This window comes from Pipistrellus hanaki (assembly GCF_964339955.1).
Source record: "Pipistrellus hanaki genome assembly, chromosome: 3".
Classification (NCBI taxonomy): Eukaryota; Metazoa; Chordata; class Mammalia; order Chiroptera; family Vespertilionidae; genus Pipistrellus; species Pipistrellus hanaki.
Genome location: NC_140505.1, coordinates 81,373,152 through 81,399,299, shown reverse-complemented (window position 1 = coordinate 81,399,299; position 26,148 = coordinate 81,373,152). Strand labels below are relative to the sequence as shown.

The window sequence follows — 26,148 nt, the reverse complement described above, 5'->3', positions numbered from 1 at the left end:
TAGAACGAAAAATATACAAAATAGGAAGGACACAATCTTTTGTAACCCACCACACTGTGTTTCAATGACAGGAAAGGACCACAAAGAACCAAAGAAAAACAGCATACAACTACATCTAGTTTCCTTTCAAAACATTGGTCAGTTTCTTGCCCTATATGACAATCTTCAAATCATTCTAAAGAAACACCAAAGATACAATAAATGGCAATATTTTACTCTTCACTTCATACATAAATTAAATTTCCTATCCATTTTTGTTCTTTGGCAACCTATTATATATGTATCAGATACTTAATAGGGTCTCAAAAAATAGTTAAAGTTTTGGTACTTGATAGTTATTGTACAAACTGCTTTTACCGATATGAGCATCTGCCCACAGTTGGTGGTTAATTTAGACTGGCCTGGAATATGTCACCAGTAGTATTTATTGTCAGTTCTCTTAGATGCCACATGGATTATGAACAACAGGATGAAGTCAGTGTAATCTAACTTCTACCTCTCCAGGAATTACTCTAGCAATTAGTAATTAACTTGTACCAAGTGTTTACTGTCTAAGAGCACTAAGTTAGGTTCTAAGAAAATAAATTCTTAATCAAATATCATTATTTTGTTTCTGGAAAGTTCTATAATCACAGATATCTCATTACTTAATGAAGATGCAAGTACAGAGCTGAAAACACTAGATCAAGAAAGTTTTAAAAATACCTGTGGTCCTCTATTTGTTTGGAATGACTGGGAAACTGGCATGTTCTCCCATCTTCTCTGTGTCATTTCCTCTGATAAACGCCTGTAAAACTGTTATACACATAGATACACTTTAAATGAGTCATTCAGGTTGTGGCATCCTCATTGAATTAACTAACATTTCTTTAGTTGAAAGGTCTAGTCAATCATTTGCAACAAGCCTAGAATTCTCAGAGACATCAAAGAAAATCAAAGGAAGTTCTTTTCTTGGATCAACTTCAGAAAGAAAAAAGAAAAAAAAGAAGGAACTGACCCTCTATATAAAGCGAGCTATTTCAACAAAGAGATGAGTGACAATGAAATAAATAGACTTACTTTAAACAATTCTGCCTATGTGGACTGTTTTCAACTTACAGTGAAACAGATACAGTGCCAAGAAAAATATACAACCATTATCCATGAAGAAAACTAAAAATAATTTGTCTAGTTAAGATGTGTAGTCAGAAATTGGAGCCAAAACGTGCCTCTGCTCACAAAAAAATCAACTATATTTTTCACCTACAGTGAGATTGACTTCAGTTAGTGACTTGTATTTACTTAGTGCCTATTGTTGTGAAGAGCACTGGGTGTAAAGCCATTGAAAAAGAACATAAATAAGTTATTACATCAATGGGAAGATAAAAACACACTTATAAATGTCTAAAAATATTTATACAGCAACTTATTAATCAGAACAAATAAACTATATTCTAAAATTCATATGTAAGAACAAAGGGCTAATAATAACAGACAGGACACTAACAAAAAATAGAAGCAAAGTAGACTTATCCCTTTGAGATTTTAAGAGATTATTAATGTGGAGAAATTTAAAATCTCATAATTCTGAAGCTATAGGGATTATGACACTGTGCAATATGGTATTGGCACAGGAACAGAATAGCTCAGAAATGGAAAGGGACCAGTGCTTATATGTAAAAAAAGAGCCACTCAAGTGATTAGATTTGTTGAAGTTAATAAACTGCCTTCAACCGGACTACAGATACCACTGAAAACTTTACTGGTAGCTAATGGCATGCCAGCCTCCACTCTTTCCTATGCCCACACACGCCCGCTTCCTGTTCCCACTGTCATCTAAACTTCCTATTCTTTACTGATAAGACATAATCTATCAAACATGTTATAAACATGTGGTGAAACCTAGTATGTTGCTTATATCACATTAACAATATGGAAACAATACTGCCTTCCATCGTATTAGCAAACAACAAAAATATATGCAAGCACACATTTATGGCCCAATTGTATTCATATACTTACCTCAATCTGGCCATGTTCTTTGAAGGAGAGTTTAATGTAGGAGTTCTTACTGCTCTGTAATGGACCAAGCTCTTTGTTAGGAGGAGCTGGGTGAAGATGAACCACTATTTTAGCACTAAAGAAAAAGCAAATGTAATGTATTAAATTGCTTTTAAAAATCACTAATTCTATTTTTATAACTTCTAATATATTTCAGGTCACTTAAAATTCACATAGAAACAAATATTATCCTTTCAAGTTTGTATTAATTCAGTATTAATGAACCTTTCAAAAATATCTCTACTTAAAACTTGCAAGCTATGCGCAAAAAAGTTAAAGTTATTAGATCTATAAATTAAATATAATGTGGTTTCAGGAAATAAGTTCAAAATCTTTGCAAAATTTGGGGTGGTTTATGATATTGGTTTATGATTAAGGTTGTCCATCTACAGAGTCATCCCCAGCCTATAATTTCTGCCTAACCATAGTACCTTACTTATTTGAAAACAAAATATGAAAACTTATGTATGGAATCCTTCCCAGTGGTCATGGTCACAGCCAGTCCTTGCAGCAGATTGGCCTGAAGGATAAATCCCTCCCATTGATGTGCCAGCAGCAATCAAGGGTCAACTACAACAGGAGGATGCACATATCCCACCAGGGGGGGGACACAACGGGAGGGCCCAGCTCAGGTGAACAGAAACTCTACCAAGCCTCAGAGACATAGCAGCTCTACCTAATACACAGAAACAAATACATGGAGGATGCCAAAATGAGAAGACAAAGAAACATGTCCCAAATGAAAGAACAGAAGAATTTTCCAGAAAAAGAACTAAAAGCAAGCAAAGTACCAGATACAGAGTTCAAAGCAATGGCTATAAGGATATTCAATAAATTTAAGGAAAGACTAGTTGAACTATAGAGAACTTCAACGGCATAAAAAAGGGCATGGAAACCATAAAAAGAGCCAGTCAGAAATGAAAGATACACTAACTGTAATGAGGAATAATTTACAGGGACTCAATAGTAGAGTAGACAAAGCCAAGAATCAAATCAGCGATTTGGAATATAAGGATGCAAAAAACCACCCAATCAGAAAAACAAAAAGAAAACAGAATCCAAAAGCATGATAATAGTGTAAGGAGCCTCTGGGACAACTTCAAGTATACTGACATTCACATCATGGGGGTGCCAGAAGGAGAAGAGAAAGAGCAAGAAATTGAAAACCTATTTGAAATTGTTAAAAATTGGGACTGGTCTCCCCCAACTGCCCTCCCCTGCAGGCCTCCTTCCCCCCCAACTGCTCTCCCTTACAGGCCTGGCCCCTACAACTATCCTCCCCTGCAGGCCTGGTTCCCAACTACCCCCTACTACAGGCCTAGTCCCCTCCAAACTGCCCTCCCCTGCAGGCCTGGTCCCCCCTTCATCTGTGCCCCCCCCATTGCAGGCCTGGGCCCCCTAACTGCCCTCCCTGCAGGCCTCCTCCCCCCCTCAAAAAAAATGTCTCCTACTGCAGTCCTGGTCCCCCCCCACCTGTCCCCCACTGCAGGCCTAATCTCCCCCCAACTGCCCTCCTCTGCTGGCCTGGTCACCCCTAACTGCTGTGCCTGCTTGCCTGATCGCCCACAACTGCCCTCCCCAGCAGGCCTGTTCCCCACCAACTGCACTTCCCTGCAGGCCTGGGTCCCCCCCCAACTGCCCTCCCTTACTGGCCTGGTCTCCCCCATCTGCCCTCCTCTGCCAGCCTGGTCAACCCTAACTGCCCACAACTGCCCTCCCCTGCAGGCCATCCTGTGGTGGCCATCTTGTGTCCACATGGGGGCAGCCATCTTTGACCACATGGGGGTGGTCATCTTGTGTCTTGGAGTGATGGTTAATTTGCATATTGCTCTTTTATTAGATAGGATACTAAAGCTAAAAATGGGCCCATGTGGAAAACAAATTCCTCAATATCTGTTTATAAGTTGACCTCAATTACATACACGTAAACTCTAAAGCCAGAATTCTATATATCTATACTAATAAAAGGGTAATATGCTAATTAGACAGGACATCCAATCGGACAAAGCCACGGTGGCAGGGGCCGAGGCAGACGCAGTTGGGGGTGACCAGGCCAGCAGGGGAGGGCAGTTGGGGGTGACCAGCCCAGGAGGGGAGGGCAGTTGGGGGTGACCAGCCCAGCAGGGGAGGGCAGTTGGGGGTGACCAGCCCAGCAGGGGAGGGCAGTTGGGGGTGACCAGCCCAGCAGGGGAGGGCAGTTGGGGGTGACCAGCCCAGCAGGGGAGGGCAGTTGGGGGTGACCAGCCCAGCAGGGGAGGACAGTTGGGGGTGACCAGGCTGGCAGGGGAAGGCAGTTGGGGGTCAATCAGGCTGGAAGGGGAGGGCAATTGGGGCAATCAGGACGGCAGGGAAGGGCAGTTGGGGTGACCAGGCTGGCAGGCAGAGTTGGTTAGGGGCAATCAGGCAGGCAGGGAGCTGTTAAGGGCATCAGGCAGACAGGCAGAGTGGTTAAGGGCAATCAGGCAAGCAGGCAGGTGAGCAGTTAGGTGCCAGAGGTCCCGGATTATGAGACGGCACAGGCCAGGCTAAGAGATCCCCCACTTTGTGCACAAATTTTGTACACCAGGCCACTAGTACTTGAATAAACAGAAACACTTTATCCTGTGGCTTTTATTAGGGAAGCCACATCTCCTGATTTTCCTGGGACAGTCCCATTTTATGCTGATCTGGTCCAATTATAAACAGCACTCTCATTACTTATAAATGTCCCAATTTGGACAATAAATATTATGATATAACACTGATATAACAAAAATATAAGTGAGAAACTTAGTGATCAACTAGAAATAGGAGCAAAGTCAGTTCCTTTCTTCATTTCTGATGTTAAGTACTAAATAAAATACATAGCCATTTAAAAGTAAATGTCTGTGGAAATATATACAATGACAACTGGGCCACATTTATTTATTATAACCCAAGGATATCATAGCAAACCTTAGTACTTGATTCATGCTTTAAGAATGACTTCCATTTATCAATGAGCTTAAGGTAGGATGATCAAGGACAATTATTTATCAAGCCCCCAAATATTCATTAGATCCATGTCCCCATGTAGTCATGGCACAGCAGTAAATTAACTAAATTAATGATAATAGCTTGAATGGAAATGTATTTTGTCAATAAAAACTATAATTTATAGACCTTACCTTTTCCCAATTCCAGCCGCCTGTTCTTCAATGAACACAATTTGAGAAAGAGGAATAGCCATGCAGCATTCCTAGGAGGAAATCAATAAAAAATATGACTCATAAGACTAGTCAGAAATCCTTGTTTTATAGTATTTAATAGAATGTCAAATACCTTTAAGGTACTTAATAATAAAAACAATAAATTGTTATGTTACTTTATTCCTTAAATAAACTTAAGGAATAAATGCATTTTACTATGTGAAAAAACATGAGATTTAAAAACAGCTATTACTACCTTTGTTTTTACAGTAGGTACATCTTTTAAAAAGTAATATTTATATGCAACTTTTTACATATACTATATTCTTTTTTTAAATATGTTTTTATTGATTCAAGAGAGGAAGGGATAGGGATAGAGTGATAGAAACACCAATGAGACAGACACATCATTGATCAGCTGTCTCCTGAACGCCCTCCACTGGGGATCGAGCCCACAACCCAGGCATGCATCCTGACTGGGAATCAGTGACTCTTGGTTCATGGGTTTATGCTCAATCACTGAGCCACACCAGAGGCCGGCTATAATATATTCTTATATGGAAAACAAAAAATAGAACAGGTAAATCAAAACAACTCTAAAGAGTGTTATTCATTTTTCTTCCTTATAATTTCCTATGGTTCATTCACCCACCCAAAATTTTAAACAGAAAATATTAATATAGCTTCCCTTTATTAATAAATTTAATTTTTAATTATTATAAGTGAATGGCATTCAATGGCTGATTTAAGGATTTCTAAATTTGCTTCTTTATATGATAATCAAAAAATTATACTAAGATTAACTTACAAACATCTGGTTTTAAAGGCACCTATCCCTCCAAAAAAAATATTTTCTGAATGCATATTTCTTTTAAATTAGTTAGAAAACATTAACAATTCTAAGGCATGCATTATCAACAACAGAAATATCACCACTAAGAGGACAAAACTAGTTCTTGGGGACCAAAAAGAATCTTATATTCTGCAATGGTTAGTGACCTTTCAGAGTCTCAGTGCAGTACACAGTTTACCTGTGGAATTAAAATTTTATGGGGAGACAGCAATTTTAAAAATAATGTAGAAGAGATTGTTTATTGTACTGGCAACGCTGAAATTTATTCATAAACCCAAATACTTTCAAGTTCTTTGAATAAACACATCAGCTCTATACACATAACTTGTTCTCCCTTCCTAGAAATGAAGAAACAAGGGTTTCTCCTCTTGCTGAGTGACTTAGAAGTTTTTTCTCAATATCTGGGTGAAGGCATGCACTTCCCAACAGAACCATCCTCCTGATTCTCAACAGCAATCAGGAGGCTGGATTGTTTTAAGGATGAATGAAGCTTTTTAAGGATTCTGAAAAAAGCGCATTATTCCTGCTACACATGGAACATTCAGGTATGAGGTAGGATCTGACTGGTATTTTAAAAACAGGAGTCATCATGATTCTCTATTCAGTAACTACAGACTTTTCTGGAGCTGAATGAGGGACAACACTATAACCCCTCTATGTGCACTCCATTCAGACAGATCGTAGGGGACACACACACTCTAAAAACATTCTAAAATTAAAAATTTGCCTAATCTATTTAAAGTTTTCAAGAAAGGAAGAAAAACTTCAGTGATTTAAAACCTAGAACAGATGTAAAAAACTGTATCTTACATGATTTCTCTGATCTCTCCAAATTAGACGATGTGTACTGAGAAGGAGGGTCCCAGCGTCAAATTTTATCTAGAAAGACAAGATCACCACAGAATATTAATAATATATCACTCAAGGTGGTCCAGGTTTTCTTCCTCACAAATTTTACAATAGTAAGTTTTTCACACATAAATATTTTAGAATTAGGTTTACCACAAATTAAAGAGAAGCAATGCTACACAGTTTATAAGCTATATATACAGCCTTGCTAAAATTAGGAAAAATTTGCAAACAACCTTGATGTGCAACAATAAGGAAGTAGTTAAATCAACTATGAAATATTCATACCATGGACTCCATACAGAGGGTAAAAAGAATAATGAGGTAGAATTTCACAGTATGAAGGAGTAGGGAGAAACAAAGGGCCCTTTTATAAAACTTAACTATTTTTCATGAGATTGGATTCATGTATAACATTCATATAATCTTTAGAAATAATTTTTAAATACTAAGAAAATCCAGAAATAGACACAAACACAGATTCAACCAGTGACACTGCGACAAGCTAGTTGCCCAGTAGGAAAAAACAACAAACATAAAGTTGGATTTATACCGAACATACTGCACCAAAATAAGTTCAGGATGGATCAGATATCTGAGTTTAAAAAAAAAATTATAAAAGCAATACCAAAAAATCATGAGAGAATTTTTAAAATAATCTCAGAGTAGAGAAGGTCTTTCTAAGAAAAACACTAAACTAATTAGCATTAGAGGAAAAGATCGATAAATTCAACTATACAAACATACATGCACACAAATTCTTCATGGCAAAAAACCACCAAGGGCAAAGTTAGCAGACTGGGAAAAATAATTGTAACTTCTATCAGAGACGAAGGGCTAATTTCCTTAAAATATAAAATACAAGAGTACAGGCTAAGGCTATTAACAGGAAGTCCACAAAAAAGGAACTAAAAATAACACATTAATAGAATTTACCATATTTCATCAATTTTAAATGCATAATCCTTATACATATACGTTTTAATAAGTATGCATCTTATAATCAATATTAGAAACTTTAAAATACAGTAAGTACATAAAAATGCCCAACCTCATTGATAAGAAAAAGGCAAATTAAGGCAATATCAAGATACCCCTTTCATCCATGAGATTGGCGGAGACCCAAAAGTTTGATAATATTGTGTTGGTGAATTGTTGGGGAAATAAGCATTTACACACATAGCTGGGAGGCTAACCTTCCAGGAGGGCAGTGTATTAATATGTGTCAAAAATACAAATACCGCAGAGACTGGTTTGGCTCAGTGGATAGAGCGTCGGCCTGTGGACTGAAGGGTCACGGGTTCGATTCCGGTCAAGGGCATGTACCTTGGTTGTGGGCACATCCCCGGTGGGAGGTGTGTAGGAGGCAGCTGGTCGATGTTTCTCTCTCATCGATGTTTCTAGCTCTCTATCCCTCTCCCTTCCTCTCTGTAAAAAATCAATAAAATATAATTCTTAAAAAAAAAAATACAAATACCTATGTATTTCACATACAAATACCTATGTACACACAGCTCTCTAGAATGTGCACTGGTGGCTCTATTGGGGAACTGGATGCCAAAGGGTAGGAGGGAGACATTTACTTTATACTTGTTGTGTGTTTTTAATTTTTATCATGGAAATTTTGTCATATACTCAAAATATAAATGTAAAAATGTTTTTTTTAAACTAGAATACAGAGCTTCTTGTCAAGATGGCAGAGCTACAAACACCATACTTGTACCTTCTCATAACCACATCAAAATTACAAATAAACTATAGAATAATCATCATTGATATCTGCCTGAAGTCTAGCTGAACAGAAGTTCTAAAGCTAAGGATAGACAGAGGAAGCAACATCCAGACTGGTAAGAAGGCTAGAGAGGCAGACAATGCTGGTCTCACACCCACGTATGTTGGCTAAAAATCAGAAGGGATACATTGGCGTGAGAGAGGGGGAGGTCCCCTGAAGAGCAAGGGGTCCCAGCCCACACAGGCCTCCCAGCCCATGGGTCCAGTGCTGGGAAAAGAAGTCCCCACAACTTGTGTGAAAACCAGCAGGGATTGTGGCTGAGTGGGATGAGGGCTGCTGGAGGCCCAGGAGTTCCTCTTAAAGGGCCCACACAGACTTACTCGCTGACCGACTCACTCTGAGCTGCAGCACTGGGTGGCAGCTTGAAAGGTGCCAGGATGTATGGGGAGGAGGTGAATCATCTGGCTTCAGGGCAAGGGCTAGAGGGGCAGCTTTCTCCCAGACAAAAGTGCATGCGGAAAAGGCATTGTTCCTTTGCTGAGCCCTCCCACTGTAGCACAGAGGGTGCCATATCTGAGTCTCCGTTAACCTGGCTAACACTGTTTCCCAGGCCTGGTGATTCCCTGAGACCCACCCAACGTTCAGGCCATCCCAAGCATTTAACAGCATGACCTGGCCTCACCATATCACAGACCTCTAGTTAGTGTAAATAGTCCGAAACCCAGCACCAGGGGCAGCCAGCCTCAATTTGAAGCTTAGCATCTCCCAGGTGCCTCCAAGCTCACCATAAGTGGCAATCATCTGCAAACCACTTTGTAGCTCATCAGGTGGTCCTGGGCAGGGCATGGGCAGCAGCTGACATAGGCCTGCACCTCTTGGGAGGCCCCAGAGCAAGCACACCCAGGGGACAGCTACAGATCTCACCAGAGGACCATCCAACCACCTCCATGAGTGACTCAAGGGGCAGACTCGACAGGCACCAGAGCCCCACTGAAGCAAGTTCTGCTCCATGAAGTCAGCCTCTGCACTATAGTTATGGCCGGTCCTTACAGCCTATCTGCCTGGGACCAGTCCCTCCCAGTGATGTGTCAATAGCAATCAAGGCTCAACCACAACAGGAGGGTGCACAGAGACCAAAGGGGGTGGTGAGAGGGGACTGTGTGCCTGGAAAACCCAGTTTGAGTGACTGGAGGCACTGTGCCACTGGGCCCTACAGAACACCTACTGCAGAGAGCAACTGCACCAAGACAGGGAGGGGTGGCAGCTGTACCGACATAGAAAGAAACACAGGACGGCAGGCAAAGTGAGAAGAAAAACATGTCCCAAATGAAAGAACAAAACTTCACAAAACAAACTAAACAAAATGAAGACAAGCAATCTACCAGATAAAGAGTTCAAAGAACTAGTTATAGGGTGCTCAATGATCTCAGTGAGAACTTCAACAAAGAAATAGGAAACATAAAATGGAGTTAGAAAACATAAAAAAAGAACCAGTCAGAAATGAAGAATACATTAAGAGGAAATCAACAGTAGATTAGATGAAGTAGAGGATCAAATCAGCAATACAATCAGACGACCCGTCCCTATGATGCACACTGACCACCAAGCGGCAGACGCTCAATGCAGGAGCTGCCGCTTGGTTGTCAGTGCTCTCCCACAGCCAAACTCCTGCGGTCTCCCCTGGGCAGGCCAGCCATGATTAGGAATGGAGGAGGCAGCCCCGATCAGCCCTGATCACCAGCCAAGCTGAGGGACCCCACCCACCCACGAATTCATGCACCAGGCCACTAATTTGTAAGATAAGATAGAAGAAAACACACAATCAAAACATTAAAAAGAAAATCCAAAAAATAAGTACATCAAAGATACCAACATCCTCATCATGGGGACACCAGAAGGAGAAAAATGATCAAAAATAGGAATAATAAAATAGTAATAAAAAATATCTATCAAGAATTACTTTTGCCGAAGCCGGTTTGGCTCAGTGGTAGAGCGTTGGTCTGCGGACTGAAAGGTCCCAGGTTTGATTCCGGTCAAGGGCATGTACCTTGGTTGTGGGCACATCCCCGGTGGGGGGTGTGCAAGAGGCAGCTGATTGATGATTCTCTCTCATCGATGTTTCTAGCTCTCTGTCTCTCTCTCTTCCTCTCTGTAAAAAATCAATAAGATATTTTTTTTAAAAAAACATATACATCCACATGTGCATTGCAGTATTATTTACAATAGCAAAGATATGGAAGCAACCTTAGTGCCCATCAATAGATAAACGGATAAAGAAGTGGTGCATATATATAACAGAATATTATTCAGCCATAAAAAAAAAAAAAAAAATGAAACCTTGCCATCTGCAACAACATGGGTGGACCCAGAGGGTATTATGATGATTAAAATAAGTCAGATAGAGAAAGGCAAATGTCATGATTCCACTAATATGTGGAATCTAAATAAATAAATAAATAAATAAACAAGCAAAACAAAAGTAGACTCATAGATACAGAGAATATTTTTATGGCTGACAGATGGGATGAGGGCAGAGGGGGTGGGTAAAACAGGTAAATGCATTGCCCTGGCCGGTATGGTTCAGTGATTAGAGCTTTAGCCCAGGCACCAAAGTCTCTGGGTTGCAGGTTTGACCCCAGCCCTGGTCAGGGCTCACGGAGGAGGCAACAGATTGATATGTCTCTCACATCAATGTTTCTCTCTCTCTCCTCTCTCCCTCGTATTCTCCCTCCCATTCACTCCCTCTAAAAATCAATGGAAAAAATAGGGTAAAGGGATTAAGAAGTACAAATCTGTACTTACAGAATAGTCATGGGACATAAAGTATAGCATAGGGAATTTCCTATCTATAGTAATAAAAGCATAATATGCAAATCAACCGAATGGCCCAACAGAACAACCATCCGACATAGCCAAGGCCTTGAGGGCCGAGGCATCTGGGCCTACACTTGCACAAATTTCATGCATAAGGCCTCTAGTTCTGTAAGATATGATATTTATCTTTCTCCAACTGGCTTATTTTGCTTAGCATAATGTTCTTCAGTTCCACCCATGTTGTTGCAAATGTTAAAAGTTCCTTCTTTTTTATAGCAGCATAGTATTCCATTATGTAGCTGTACCACAGTTTTTAATCCACTCATCTGCTGATGGGCATTTAAGCTGTTTCCAAATCTTAGCTATTGTAAACTGTGCTGCTATGAACATCGGGGTGCATATACCCTTTCTGATTGGTGCTTCTATTTCTTGGGATATAGTCCTAGAAGTGGGATCACTGGCTCAAATGGGGGGGGGGGGGCGCGCTCTGGGTGGGGGGCGGGGCTCCCGGGCGGGGAGGGCCGGGCAGGGGGGGCCGGGGGCAGGGGGAGGGCAGGGCTGGGGGGCAGGGGGGGCCGGGGGCAGGGGGAGGGCAGGGCTGGGGGGCAGGGGGGGCCGGGGGCAGGGGGAGGGCAGGGCTGGGGGGCAGGGGGGGGCCGGGGGCAGGGGGAGGGCAGGGCTGGGGGGCAGGGGGGGGCCGGGGGCAGGGGGGGGCCGGGGGCAGGGGGAGGGCAGGGCTGGGGGGCAGGGGGGGGCCGGGGGCAGGGGAGGGCCGGGCTGGGGGGCAGGGGGGGGCGGGGGGCAGGGGGAGGGCCGGGCTGGGGGGCAGGGGGGGGCCGGGGGCAGGGGGAGGGCCGGGCTGGTGGGCAGGGGGCCCGCGCTCCGGGGCGGGCGGGCTCGCAGGCGCCGCGGAGCCGCTGAGGGAGGAGCGGGAACAGAAGGAGTTTCGCCGGCAGAAGCGGGGAGGCGCGGCGGGGACGCGGGGCACGCAGAGGGGTTCAATGCTCGCTGCTCGGGCTCCCTCCCCGGAGCGGAGGCCCCGGGAGGGAAGCGGGCAGCGGGCGGCAGAGGAAGTCCCCGCAGGACGGCACTTTCCGACGCGCCTCCTCCGCCTGCAAACCCGCCCGGCCTGTGCTGGGTGAAGGCACGGCCACACCGCATCCCTGACACAACGAACGCCGAAGCCCCTTCCTAGCTATTTTCTTTTAAAAGAAAGCTTGAGCTTTGGGGCGTCCGGACGAGACAGTGAGGCTTCTTTCCGAGCCCTCTTAGGCCAGGGCGGCGCTCCGGGGGCGGCCCGGCGGGGCGGGGCGGGGCGGGGCGGTCACCCCGCGGCCTCGGACGGCCGGCCGGCCCGGCCCACCGCGGGCTGCGCGTTCTGAGGGCGACCTGGGGGGCCCGGGGGCGGCCGCCGGGAGCGGCCCGCGGAGGAGCCAGGGCGGGGCGGGCGGGGCGGCGCGGGGGAGGCCGCGGGCCGGCGGGCTGCGCGCCGAGGACGGGGAGGGCCAGGCCCGCAGGGCCGCGCCGCCGCCCTACCTTCTCCTCGCCGTCGTAGATGCGCACCCCGCGCTGCTGGATGACCAGGGTCTCGTGGATCTCCAGCAGGCCGCTGGTCCACACGAAGCGGTCCATGCCCTCCGCAGGCCCGCCCGCGCCGCCCGCCGCTCCGGGAGCTAGTGAGCGCCGGCGGCCTGCACCGCCCCCTGGCGGCGGGCGGGCGGGAGCGGCCAGCGCGAGCCCTGGGGAGTGCGCCGCCCGAAGGTCCCCGGGGACGGGATCGTGTGTCTGGAGCGCCCCCTGGCGGTCGTTCCGCCAATAGTCGGCGGGATCGTCCACCCCAACCTTTGTCCAGCTTGAGTGGAGCCGGGACCGCAGCTTGGACTTCCTTATTGTGCGTTATTCCTGCATCCCAAATGAATATTTATGGCCTGAATTGTTTTTACACAGCTGCAATGGAAACAGACGGTCCTGATTTAATGTGTGATTTTGATTTAATATGTAGCCCCAGCATTCAGTTTCTTTACAGCATGCCTTGTAAATATTAAGCACTTACCTTAGTTATTAGCCCCCTGAGGCAGCAATAACTGAAATATAGTGGCAACCATACTTTGGTAAAAACTGCTGTTTGAATTTTAACCTTTCTAGTTTGGCTCTTGCACCTGATTAAACCCGGGGGAGTGGGGATGCTATTTACCTTAGCTTTCAGGTGGAGACTTGGAGGCTAAGGCAATTTTCCCTTGCCTGGGACCAGGAGCACAGGAGAGTAATTCCCACTAACTCAGTAACCTTCAGAGATAGAAACTGCAGATAACCTCTGAGCTCTGCTTCTATGTTATAGGCTATTGCAAGACAGGGCCACATTCCAATGTTCAGCAGGATGTGACTAGCAACGACCCTGCGGGCTGACCCCAGTCTTTAGAATGTAGTCTTTAGGATTTAGAATTTAGAACAAAGGAAAATTCCTGTGGTTTGAACCTTTAAAAGGGATTGCCTACCTCTGAAACAGTGCAGTCATGTGGAAACCACCTGCATGTGGTGCTCTTGCGGCTGTCCTGGCCAGATATTTCAATAAATTCTTTGCCTGCTTTTTTAAATTAATCATCAGCCTCTGGTGGTCTTATTCTGAACCCAGGATTCGACGCCACAACAAGAACAATGGGAATCCCTTGACTAATGGATGCAAGATAGGGGTTCGTTAGGCTAAAGATAACATCATGGTCTGAGTTGTATTTCTGCTTCTGAAGCTGAAGGGCCAGCGAGCCACATCCTCATGAAACCAAACTGAAGGACACCAGAGGTGATCTCAAGACCTGAAATAAATGATTTACTGTCTTAAAATGTTTCTTCAATTGCAGATACTCAATATTATTTGATATTACTTTCAGGTATATAGCATAGTGGTTAGACATTCATATAATTTATGAAGTGATCCCATTGGTAAGTCTGTTACCATACATAGCTGTTACAATATTGTTGACTATTTTCCCTATGCTGTACTTTACATCCCCATGTCTGTTTTGTAACTGTATACCTGTATATATATATATATATATATATATATATATATATATATATATATACCTGTACTTCTTAATCCCTTTAAGTTTTTCACTCAGACCCCTACCCCCCTCTTTTATCTGGCAACCATCAGTTTGCTCTCTGTCAAACAGTGAAAGATAAATACCAGATGATTTCACTTACATGTGGAATTTAACAAATAGAGTAATGCTGGCTTCATAGAAAGAGCTTGGACATGTGCCTCCCTCTTGAATTTTTTGGAATAGTCTGAGGAGGATAGGTTTTAGTTCTTTGAATGCTTGGTAGAACTCCCCTGTAAAGCCCTCCAGACCTGAGATGGGCCTCTTGTAGACAGCATATATTTGAGTCATATTTTCTTATTCATTTAGTCACCCTATATCTTTTAACTAGAGCATTTAATCCATTTACATTTAAAGTTATTATTGACAGGTATTTATGTATTGCCTTTTTTATTTTATTTATGTCTATGATCGTCTCTCTCCTTTTATTTTTCCTCTTACAGCAGTCCCTTTAACATTTCTTGCATTGCTAATTTGGTAGTAATGTACTTTTTTTTTTTTAAATCAATCTTTATTGTTGATATTATTACAAAGGTTCCTCATTTCTTCCCCCCTCCACCAGGTTCCCACCCCACCCTCCGTCCCCTCCCCATCTCCCATTGTCCTCATCCACAGGTGCACAGTTTATGTTCAGTCTCTTCCTCCCTCCCTTTCCCCGATAGTAAATCCCTTTTCAGATAGTAAATCAGTTACTTAGCATTTTCTCATATCAATAATACCACCACATGCCCAATGATACATTTCACACAAAAGACATTTCCAAATAGGTCAACCAGCCTCATCCAGGCCCCACCCAAGGCACTCACAGATCAACACCCCAGCCCTATACTAACTCAACACATCCAGATCTAAGCCTTCATCACTTGATTCAGCAGACCCTCAAGTTCCCACAAAAGTTTCCAGTCATGTCTGAGAGGCAGCCGTGGGGCAGGGGCAGGCGAGGAGCGAGCTGTTCGGGGCCAGGATGCTCCGGGCTTGGCCTCTGTTGCTCTGGTCCGTTCCACAACCAGCTGCTCTGGGTCTGGTCACTGCCGCTCCTGACCTAGTTGCTCTGGACTTGGCTGCTGCTGCTCCGGGCCTGGCCGCACCCAACCCGGCTGCTCTGGGCCCAGCTGCTCCGGGCCCGGCCGCTCCGGGCCTGGCCGCTCCCAGCCTGGCAGCTGCTGCTCCGGGCCTGGCCACACCAGACCCGGCTGCTCCGGGCCTGGCCGCTCCCAGCCTGGCAGCTGCTGCTCCGGGCCTGGCCGCACCAGACCCGGCTGCTCCGGGCCTGGTCGCTCCCAGCCTGGCAGCTGCTGCTCCGGGCCTGGCCGCACCCGACCCCGCTGCTCCGGGCCTGGCCGCTCCAAGCCTGGCAATCGCTGCTCCGGGCCTGGCTGCTCCCAGCCTGGCAATCGCTGCTCCGGGCCTGGCCGCTCCCAGCCTGGCAATCGCTGCTCCGGGCCTGGCTGCTCCCAGCCTGGCAGCCGCTGCTCCGGGCCTGGCCGCACCCGACCCGGCTGCTCTGGGCCTGGCCGCTCCCAGCCTGGCAGCCGCTGCTCCGGGCCTGGCCGCACCCGACCCGGCTGCTCCGGGCCTGGTCGCTCCCCGCCTGGCAGCCGCTGCTCTGGGCCTGGCCACTCCCAGCCTGGCAGCTGCTGCTCCTGGCCTGGCCGCACCCGACCCGGCTACTCTGGGCCCGGCTTCCCCGGGCCCGGCCGCTCCGAGTCTGGCCACTCCCAGCCTGGATGTTCCGGGCTTGGCTACTGCTGTTCTGGGCCTGGCTGCTCCCAACCCAGCTGCTCTGGGCCCGGCTTCTCCGGGCCCGGCCACTCCGGGTCTGGGTGTTCCTGGACTGGCCACCCTGGGCTTGGCTGCCTCCGCCTCAGGCCTGGCTGCCACTACCCCAGGTCTGGCTGCTCCAGTGCTGGCTGTTGTTGCTCTGGTTCTGGCTGCTGCTGCTCTGGGGCCTGGTCGTTGCTGCTCCGGGCCCAGTTGCCACTGCCTTGTGCCTGGGCACTGTAGGCCTGGCCGCTGCTGTTCCAACATTCTGTCCTTTTTTTTTCTCTTTTTTTTTAAACGCATTTATGTTGCAATGTTGGCTGCTGAGTTGAGTTCTGACTTAGTCTTTGATTTTTCAAGATCTTCTCTGTATTCTTAAGTAATTTTACTATCTTTTGCTCTCACTTGATTTCTTCACCTTGAGAACTTCTTTGGTTTCTTCCTCCTTGTCCTGGGAGCTCAGCAGGTTGGCCTGTGGCACCCCTTTGTTCTCCGCAGGCTCCCGTGCTACTCCAGCCTATTGCCGGGGTCAGCGCCGCCCAGGAAGCAGCCCACGGCCTTGGCTCCATTGCCCGCGCTCAGAGGTTGAAGGCTCAGGAGCACCTTCCCCCTGGGGGCCCCGTCGCCCAGCTCCCTGCCGGCACCCGGCTGGCCGGTGTCGGGCAGGGGCTCCTGCTCCCTGTCGCATTCCTCCAGTCTGGAGCTTTTTTTTCTCCTTCCCGCTAGGGGAGTCTAGGATCAGAGTCAACAGACTGTCCTCTGCACGCAGTGCGCGCGACTCTGGGGGCTCCGCTTTTCGCCACTCCCCTGGGATTCCGCCTCACAGCCCCATCTCCCCCTGCTCGAGCCTGGGTCCCCAGGGTCTGGTCCAGGACTGGGGTTCAGAGCAGTCGAAACTGGGGCACAACACAGCCGGGGCTCCCGTTTCCTTCCCTCCAGGGCAATCCCTCATCAGAGTCAACATTCCTTCCCTTGCAAGCAATGTGCGCGACTCCGGGGGCTCGGCCTCTCGCCGCTCTCCCAGGATTCCACCTCACAGCCCCGTCTCCCTCTGCTTGGTCCTGGGTCCCCAGGGATTGGCCCAGAACTGGGGTTCAGAGCAGTCCAGACTGAGGCTCAGCACTGCCGGAGGCCCTGTTCCTTCCGGCTAGGGTAATCCAGCATCAGAATCAACATTCAGTCCTCTGCGCGCAATGTGCGTGCGACTCCGGGGGCCCTGCTTTTCGCTGCTCGCCTGGGATTCCGCCTCACAGCCCCGTCTCCCCCTGCCGGAGCCTGGGTCCCCAGGGTCTGGCCCATAACTTGGGGCTCAGCGCTGCCGGTTCTGGGGTTCAGCCCAGGCTGGGGGTTTTATTTCCTTCCTGCTAGGGAACGCCAGGCAGCACCCAGCCCTCTTCCCTCTCCGGCTGTGACCTCTCCGCGCGCGTGCGTGCGAGCGCGCAGCATGTCTCCGTACCTTAGGCTTTTTTTCAGCTCCTCTGATTTTCCTTCTGGTTTTCTCTTTCCTTCTTGTTGTAGAATTTTCAGTCAGTCGACTACCTGTAGCTCTGGGCGATGTCCACTCTACATTTTAGTTGTATTCCATTGAAATTGTTATGTGCTGCTACGGTTAGGTGTCTACCCGAGCAGCCATCTTGGATCCTCTCCTACTTTTTTGTTTGTTTGCTTGTTTTAAGGAGAAAGGCAATTTTACTCTTTCACGAAAAAATATATACATATATTCCTGGCAGTGAGTCTTTGGTGTGCCTGAAGTCATTTGGGGAGCCACCTGGCTTGGAACTCTGTGAGAAAGGGAGTTGGCCTGAATCCCCAACAGGACTCTTACCTCCACAGGGTGAAAGAAATGGAACGAAAAAATAGCCCAGTTTTGCCGGTGGGGCTTGGCTCCTCAGTTCATGTCTTGATGTAGACAAATCAAGCCTAAAATTCTCCCTTTCACTTCTTTTAGGAAGGTGGCCCGCCTAAAAATGCGGACTTTGTAAATCGCCGGGCACTTGTTTCTGCCCCGGGGCCGTCCTTTCAGACCCTCCGGGCTGGGGCAGCAGCTGCCCCATGTCAGGGCTGCACAAACTGAGGCCCCGCCGGCCGAGAAGTGCCCGGGGCAGCGCCGCCCTCTACAACACGACGCAAGGTCACGGAGGTCCGGCCCGAGGCCCGGACGGTCTCACGCAGCCCTCGGAATGCCCGGCCGCCCGCCGGCGCACGCTGCGCACTGCCCCCCACGCGCGGCCATCGTAATGTACTTCTTTAACCGTTTTTTTTTTATCTGGAAAGATTTTTATTTCACCGTCAATTTAAAATAATAGCCTTGGTGGATTCAGTAGTCTTGAATTTAGGCCCTTGCTTTCATTACTTTCAGTATTTCATGCCACTCCCTTATGACCTGAAGTGTTTCAATTAAGAAGTTAGCTGATATTCTAATGGGGTCTCCTTTGTAGGTAATTTTCTGTCTCCCACTTGCTGCTCTTAGGATTCTTTCTTTGTCTTTAATGTTTGCTATTTTAATTATGATGTATCTAAGTGTGAGTCTCTTTGAGTTCATCTTGATTGGGACTCTGTGCCTCCTGAATTTGTGTGCCTTTTTTTCACCAGATCAGCAAAGTTTTCTGTCATTATTTCTTTAAACAAGTTCTCTGTTCCTTGCTCACCCTCTTCCCCTTCTGGTATTCCTATAATGTGGATGTGTCTTGTTTCATCGTATCTCAGAGCACCCTTAAGCTATCTTCCTGCTTTTTATTTTTTTTCTACTTGCTGTTCTAATTGGCTATTTATTTCTACCTCATCTTCCAAATTGCTGATTCAATCCTCTGCTTCATCCAGTCTACTTTTAATACCTTCCAATGTGTTCTTGATGTCAGATATATTATTCTTCATTTCTGTCTGGTTCTTATTCGTGGCCTCTATTTCCCTTTTCATAATGTTGCAATTTGTACTAAGTTCCTTAAGCATCTTTATAACCATTGCTTCTAACTCTATGTCTGATATGTTGCTTGCCTCCATTTCATTTATTTCTTCCTCTGGAGATTCCTTCTATTCTCTAATTAGTGGGTTGTTTCTTTGTCTCCCCATTTTAGCTGTCTCTATGTATTAGATAGAACTGTTATGCCTCCCAGTCTTTGTGGGATGGCCTTATGTAGAAGGTGTATTGAGGGATCCAGTGATGCAGTCTCTTTGTTCACCTGAGCTGGATGCTCCAGGAATGCCCCTGGTGTTATTTGGGCTCTCCTGTTGCAATTTGGACTTGATTGTTGATTTCTGGTTTGTGGGAGGGACCCTCTGTCTTACTTGCTGCCAATGAGGTTCAACCCAAGGTCATCATGCCAGCTATTATACAGGTGCCTTGAATCCGTTATTTTTCTCTGAATCTGAGAAAAATCCAATAAGCCCCACAAATAACAGACCCAAAGCACCTGAATAACAGGTGTGTCTCCTGGAAGTTTCTCTAGTGAAGGTGAATACGAGTCACTCTTTCTGGCTCTGGGCAACCTGATTGAAGTGCAAGAGGTTGAAGCCCCTCGTCTTCCAGTGGTCGGGAACAGCTTAGCCCAGAGGCTGGGTCTGCCTTGAGTCATGTCTTTATTGTCCTTATTTGAGCTGTACTCCCTTCCCCCATGGAGCTTGACCTGCAAGTGTCAGCTGTGAGTGTCAGCTGCAGGTGCTTGGGTTCTGCTGGCTTTTGCCTCACTGCACCATCTGGGGAAGTACCTGCAGCAGGGACCAAAACACTGTTTCCTACTAATTGGATCAGGCAAAGACTCAAAGCCTCCAAAGACCTCTGCTATAGACTGATTGGATTCAGTCTTGAACTGCTTCAAGTAATTGTCCGCAGGTGGGGTAAGAAGTTTTCCAACAGGGTGAGGCAATTGCTTCTGCCTGGAGGCTAATTGTTATTCTCAGTCTCTTAACAGCCCTCAGAAACTCCACAGGGTGGGGCAAGGGGTTTTCCAATAGGATGGAGCAACTGTCTTCCCCTCAGGCAAAAATAGCCTGGATAGCAGACCTCTGCGTGAGAAAGATGACCACTACAGCATGAGGGAATGACTCAACACAGGAAACTGGGGTGTCTGCCTTCTAACCACTAACTCCAGAACTCCCAACCCTGGTTTATGCTTACACAACTCCAGTCCATTCTGCCCTCCCTCTGCTGGAGCCCAAGGTGAGTGGCTGCACTCGAAATTTTGTGCATTGGCCCTTTAAGAGGGTGAATGCATTTCTGTCTCTCTCTGACAGACAGCAACCCTACTGCTTTTCACAGCCCACTGTTATGTCGGTACCTTTCTCAGTTCTGATGCTCTCTGCTGGTTAACCCAGCTTGGACATTAGACCCCAGAGTTCTCAGTGGCAACTCCCCACAGCTGAGATACATCTCTGGAACTTCAGGTGCAGTCTGTGGAAGCCCTTTCATATCTCTGCCCTTCCTACAAGTCTCTATGTGGTCTCCACTTTTAATCCTTGGTTATCAGGGTTCTCTCCATCTATTCTTCAGTTGATTATTCCGGGTGTGTTTCTTTGCATTTTACTTGTAATTCCAGTTTGATCATGGGAGCATGTCTATATCGCATTCACTTACTCTGCCGCCATTTTTAATTCATTCCTTCTACTGAATTTTTAAGTTGGGAAAATTTTTTTTAACTTCTAGAGTACTTTTTAGTTCCAGGAACACTTGAGTGTTCTAATTACATCCGCTAGAGTTTTCATTGTATATTTTTATTTTTTTTTATAGGTAACACATTGTTTCATGACAGGGAAATCATATTCAAATATCATATTCAAAGTTGGATACTGATTACATATATATTTCAGTGCCAATGAGTTGGCATTTTTTTTTAATTTATTTTTTTCTCTTACCATTGCCCACTTGATTGAAATAAGTGTTTGAAGAATATGAAATCAAATTAACCTCATAAAATAAAATTTTAAACCTAAAATTTAGTACATTATCAAAAGGGAACAAACAAACAAACACTTCTGGACCAAATTTCACAAGTGAAGTCTTTAAAACTTTGACAGAAAAAATAATTATTTTACCACCTAAACATTTCCAGAGCACAAAGAAAGTTTCTAAATTCTTTTTATGAAATCAGAAAAATGATTCCAAAACCCAACAAAAATGCTATAAGAAAGTATATAGAAAGGGGCCACACAAATATGAATGCATAATCTTATATAAAATATTTGCAAAACCAAATAAAGATAATATTAAAAGAATGGTATAACACATTCCAAGTGGCATTTATACAAGAACTGCAAATACAATTCAATATTAGGACATCTGTATTCAAAATTTAACTAATTAATAGGTCAAAAAAGAAAAGTCAAACGATCAAAAGAATAGTTTTGCCATAACCAGTTCGGCTCAGTGGATGGAGCGTCAGCCTGCGCACTAAAGTGTCCCAGGTTGGATTCTGGTTAATGGCATGTACCTTGGTTGCAGGCACATCCCCAGTAGGGGGTGTGCAGAAGGAAGCTGATGGATATTTCTGACTATCCCTCTCCCTACCTCTCTGTAAGAAAAATCAATAAAATATGTATATTTTAAAAAGAATACTGTTAACAATTTATCCACTCATCAGTTGATGGAGAATTGGTTACTTTCTGCTTAATCTTTAGTATGTGCATAGCCAATTGTCCAAACACCATTATTTGGAAAGATTATCCTTCTCCTCTATTGAGTTGTCTTTGAAACTTGTAGAGAACTGACTGATCATAGTGCCTTGAGTATACACGTTGGGGCAAAAGTAGGTTTACAGTTGTTCATGTGGAAAATAATAATTAATAAATAAGAATACAAGAATAAATTCTTGTGGTTTTGAGTACTCATAACTATAAACCTACTTTTGTCTCACCCTGAATTTCTGAATCTCTATTATAATACATTTCATTGACTTGTTATTCTTTATATCAAAGCCACATTGTCTTGGATTACTGTGGCTTTATAAATACATTTTGAAATCAGGTAGTGTTAATCTTTCAACTTTGTTCAGTTTCAAAATTGTTCCTCTCAAGATCATTTACATTTCCTTTTAAAGTTTAGAGTTTAATGTCAATTTCAATAGAAAAGCCTTCTAGGAGTTTTATTTTGATGGGATTGAATAAATGTACTTGGAGAATAGATATCATAATATAAGATCTTCCAATCCATATGTATATTCTCTACTTCACTTATTTAGGGTTTTAATTTTTCTCAGCAGTATTTTGTACTTTCCACAGAATGATTTTGTCAGAGCCTTCTAACTTCTGCATCCAAAGGTTTCTTTCAGTCCCAATCCTACCTGATCTCTTTAGCACCCAACACTGGGCCATTCCCTCTTTCTTGAAGTTCCTTCCTCCATGGAATTCATGTCTTCATTGCATCCCCGTTTTCTTCTGTCCCTTGTATTGCTCTGCCCTGTTCACTTTGCCCTGTTCTTTCCCTGTTTCGCATGACCACAGAAGGAACAGCTGAAGCTGGTCACCGATACTCCAGGTGACTACAGTAGTAGAGTTTCATGGTCAGCTATATTGATGAAGACCTGTACTGGAAGGCTGCTCTTTGGATCTTATAGAAAACAGTCTGTCCTCCTTCCAACAATTGTGGAATTGTGGGATGCTGACTTTTAAAAGATGTCACTGTAGAAGTAGTAAGATGAGAACTGTAATGTTGGAAAACCTAGCAGTTTTGTAGGTTTTCCTACTGACCATCTCAATCTAGTGAGATCTCCAGCTATTTATTTATTTATTTATATACTTATTTATTTTTATCTTTATTGTTGAAAGTATTACATATTACAATTGGTTCCCTTTTACCCCATTGATTTCTTCTAGCCCGAACCTGCCCCCACTCCACACCTTCACCACCCTATTGTCTGTATGCATGGGTTATGCACATATGCATACAAGTTCTTTGGTTGATCTCTTCCCATCCAGCTACTCTCCCCTGCCTTCCCTCTAAGATTCAACAGTCTGTTCCATGCTTCTATGCCTCTGGATCTATTGCTCAGTTTATTTTGTTCATTAGATTCCACATATGAGTGAGATCATGTGAGACATCTTTCTCTGACTGGTTTATTATCATCAAACCAACACTGCAAGAAATGCTAAAAAGACTATTGTAAGGAGAAGAAATAGAGAGAAAGAGAAGAAAATAGGCATAAATAGTAAGAATGGAAAAAATAAGTACCTATCAATAATAACCTTAAACGTAGCTGAAACTGGTTTGGCTCAGTGGATGGAGCATCAGCCTGGGGACTGAAGGGTCCCAGGTTCAATTCTGGTCAAGGGTATGTACCTTGGTTGCAGGCACATCCCCAGTGAGGGGTGTGCAGGAGGCAGCTGATGGATATTTCTCTCTCATCAATGTTTCTAACTCTCTGTCCCTCTCCCTTCTTCTCTGTAAAAAATCAACAAAATATATTTTAAAATAATAATAATAATAATAATAATAACCTTAAATGTAAATGGCTTACATGCTCGAATCAAAAGACATAGGATACCTGAATGAATAAGAAAACATGGCCCATATATTATCTGCTGTCTATAAGAGACCCACCTTAGAACAAAGGACTCATACAGAATGAAAGTAAAGGGATGGAAAAAAAGTTTCCAGGCAAACAAAAACAAAAACAAAAAAAACTTGAGTAGCAATACTTGTATTTGACAAAATAGACTTCAAAATGAAGGCCATGATGAGATAATGAAGGTCACTTCATATTATTAAAGGGATGGATACAACAAGAGGATATAACTCTGGTAAACATATACACCCAATATTGGAGCATCCAAATATATATATATATAATTTCTGGATGATTTTAAGGGAAAGAGCGACAGCAATACAATCATAGTGTTACAGAGTTCCCTAACAATCTAACAATACAGAAGGAGAGTTTGGAGAGACTTAGTTTATTCATCGCGCGATAGGCTTAGAGAAAATGATTTCAAATTCTAAGCAAAGTTACAAGCAGAACTTCCCTTTTTATTAAAGAGCCAGCCCTATGTGCATTTAGTGGTTATCTCGATGCTGCCCTTGAAAACAATACAATTCTATCCAATTAAAAAATGCACCTGGCACCGAAACCGGTTTGGCTCAGTGGATAGAGCGTCGGCCTGCGGACTGAAAGGTCCCGGGTTCGATTCCGGGCAAGGGCATGTACCTTGGTTGCGGGCACATCCCCGGTGGGGGGTGTGCAAGAGGCAGCTGGTCGATGATTCTCTCTCATCAATGTTTCTAACTCTCTGTCCCTCTCTCTTCCTCTCTGTAAGAAATCAATAAAATATATATATTTTTAAAAATGCACCTGGCATGGCATTAAGATTATGGGCATATCTAGTCTCTGGCCTACAAGGTCATACAGCTAAGTTTATTATCATCATTCTTCAAACAGGCTAAAGCAGACTAGAAAGCAACATTTTATCTAAGAATAACAGCAGAAAATTCCAAACAGCAGTTTGTTACAAATAGGGGTTTCCTTCTCAATAGTAGGAGATTTTAACACTACACTGACATCACTGAATAGATCTTCTAGAAAAAAAAATTAACAAGGAAACGGTGATCCTAAATGATACACTAGATCAGATGGAATTAATTGACATTTACAGAACATTTCACCCCAAAGCTACAGAACAGACATTCTTCTCAAGTGCACATGGGATATTTTTGAAACAGGAATTTTAGGAATTTAAGATAAGGTTTAGGGAATTTTAGAAAATTTGGAAATTAAGGGGACCATGGAGGAAGCACAGGCTGCAGAGCAGCAACAGGTACATTATCATAGAATGAGGGAGCTGGGAACAGCAAAAGGTCTATATTTACAAAATAAAGGGAAGGAAGCCCTTCATCCAGGAGGAGAAGAAAGCCCAAAGGGAACAGGAAAACAATAAGGAAGGAGGGGGTGGGGAGAAGAACCTCACCTGTCCCATGTGAGGTTCAACCTCTGAGCCCAGGAGTTACTATAGTAACCAGTCTAAGGGAATAGTGACCAATCAGAGGGATATCAAGGCACCAGGCTCTGCAGCCTTTATAAGCCATGGGGAAAGGAGCTCAGTGGGACCCTTTCCCCCTCCTTACTTGGGAGTCCCTTCTGTGGGACTTTCCCCTCTCCCCATGTGGGAGTCTGTATTTCAGGGGTCCTCAAACTTTTTAAAGTGGGGGCCAGATCACGGTCCCTCAGAGAGCTGGAGGGCCGGACTATATGAACTACTAATTCCTACTGTAACACCTCGGCTGCGCTCACTGACCAAAAAACCTGGCGGGCCGGATCAGACTCCTCTGCGGGCCGCATGTGGCCTGCGGGCCGTAGTTTGAAGACCCCTGCCAGTGTATTTCTTCAATAAATCTCCACCTTTGCTATACCACTTTCTGTCCATGGATTCATTCTTCAGTTCCGGCAGACAAAGAATCCGGGTTCCAGTTCAAAAATTCCATATCATTTTAAAAAAACATGTTAGGACACGAACTAAGTCTCTATAAGTTCAAGAATATTGAAATCATATTAAGCATCTTCTCAAGTCACAATATCATGAAATTAGAAATCAACTACAATAAAAACACTCAAAACACTTCAAATACATGGAGGCTAAGTAGCATGTTATTAAACAATGAATGAGTTACCAAAGAGATCAAAGAATAAATTAAAAACATTCTGGAAACAAATGAAAATGAACACATAACAACCGCAAATCTACGGGACACAGTGAAAGCAGTCCTAAGAGGGAAGTTCATCGCATTATAGGTCTACCTCAAAAAACAAGAAAAACATTTAATAAGTTATCTAACACTACAACTTAAAAAAATGGAAAGAGAGCAGTAAGAAAAGCCTAGAGTAAGTAGAAGAAAGGACATAATAAAGATCAGAG

The 26,148-nt window shown here is 44.6% G+C and overlaps 2 protein-coding genes across 3 annotated transcripts in view; both read right to left on the bottom strand.

The window, feature by feature from the left end:
• The window catches only part of VPS36 (vacuolar protein sorting 36 homolog), a 31,164-nt gene extending 18,021 nt beyond the window's left edge, over positions 1-13,143 (bottom strand). Inside the window, exons 1-5 of one of the 2 annotated variants that reach the window (XM_084879441.1) lie at positions 12,992-13,143; positions 6,871-6,939; positions 5,187-5,257; positions 2,002-2,116; positions 706-795 (exon numbers count right to left, since the gene is read on the bottom strand). In XM_084879441.1, the coding sequence (XP_084735567.1) occupies positions 706-795; positions 2,002-2,116; positions 5,187-5,257; positions 6,871-6,939; positions 12,992-13,087 (441 nt within the window). In that variant the 5' untranslated portion in view covers positions 13,088-13,143. Of the gene's footprint in view, positions 1-705; positions 796-2,001; positions 2,117-5,186; positions 5,258-6,870; positions 6,940-8,235; positions 8,293-12,991 lie in introns of those variants that run through there. The other variant, XM_084879442.1, reaches the window with a different exon arrangement.
• Positions 1-26,148, bottom strand: part of THSD1 (thrombospondin type 1 domain containing 1) — a 169,733-nt gene that overhangs the window by 68,374 nt on the left and 75,211 nt on the right. The gene's annotated exons all lie outside the window — the stretch shown is intronic.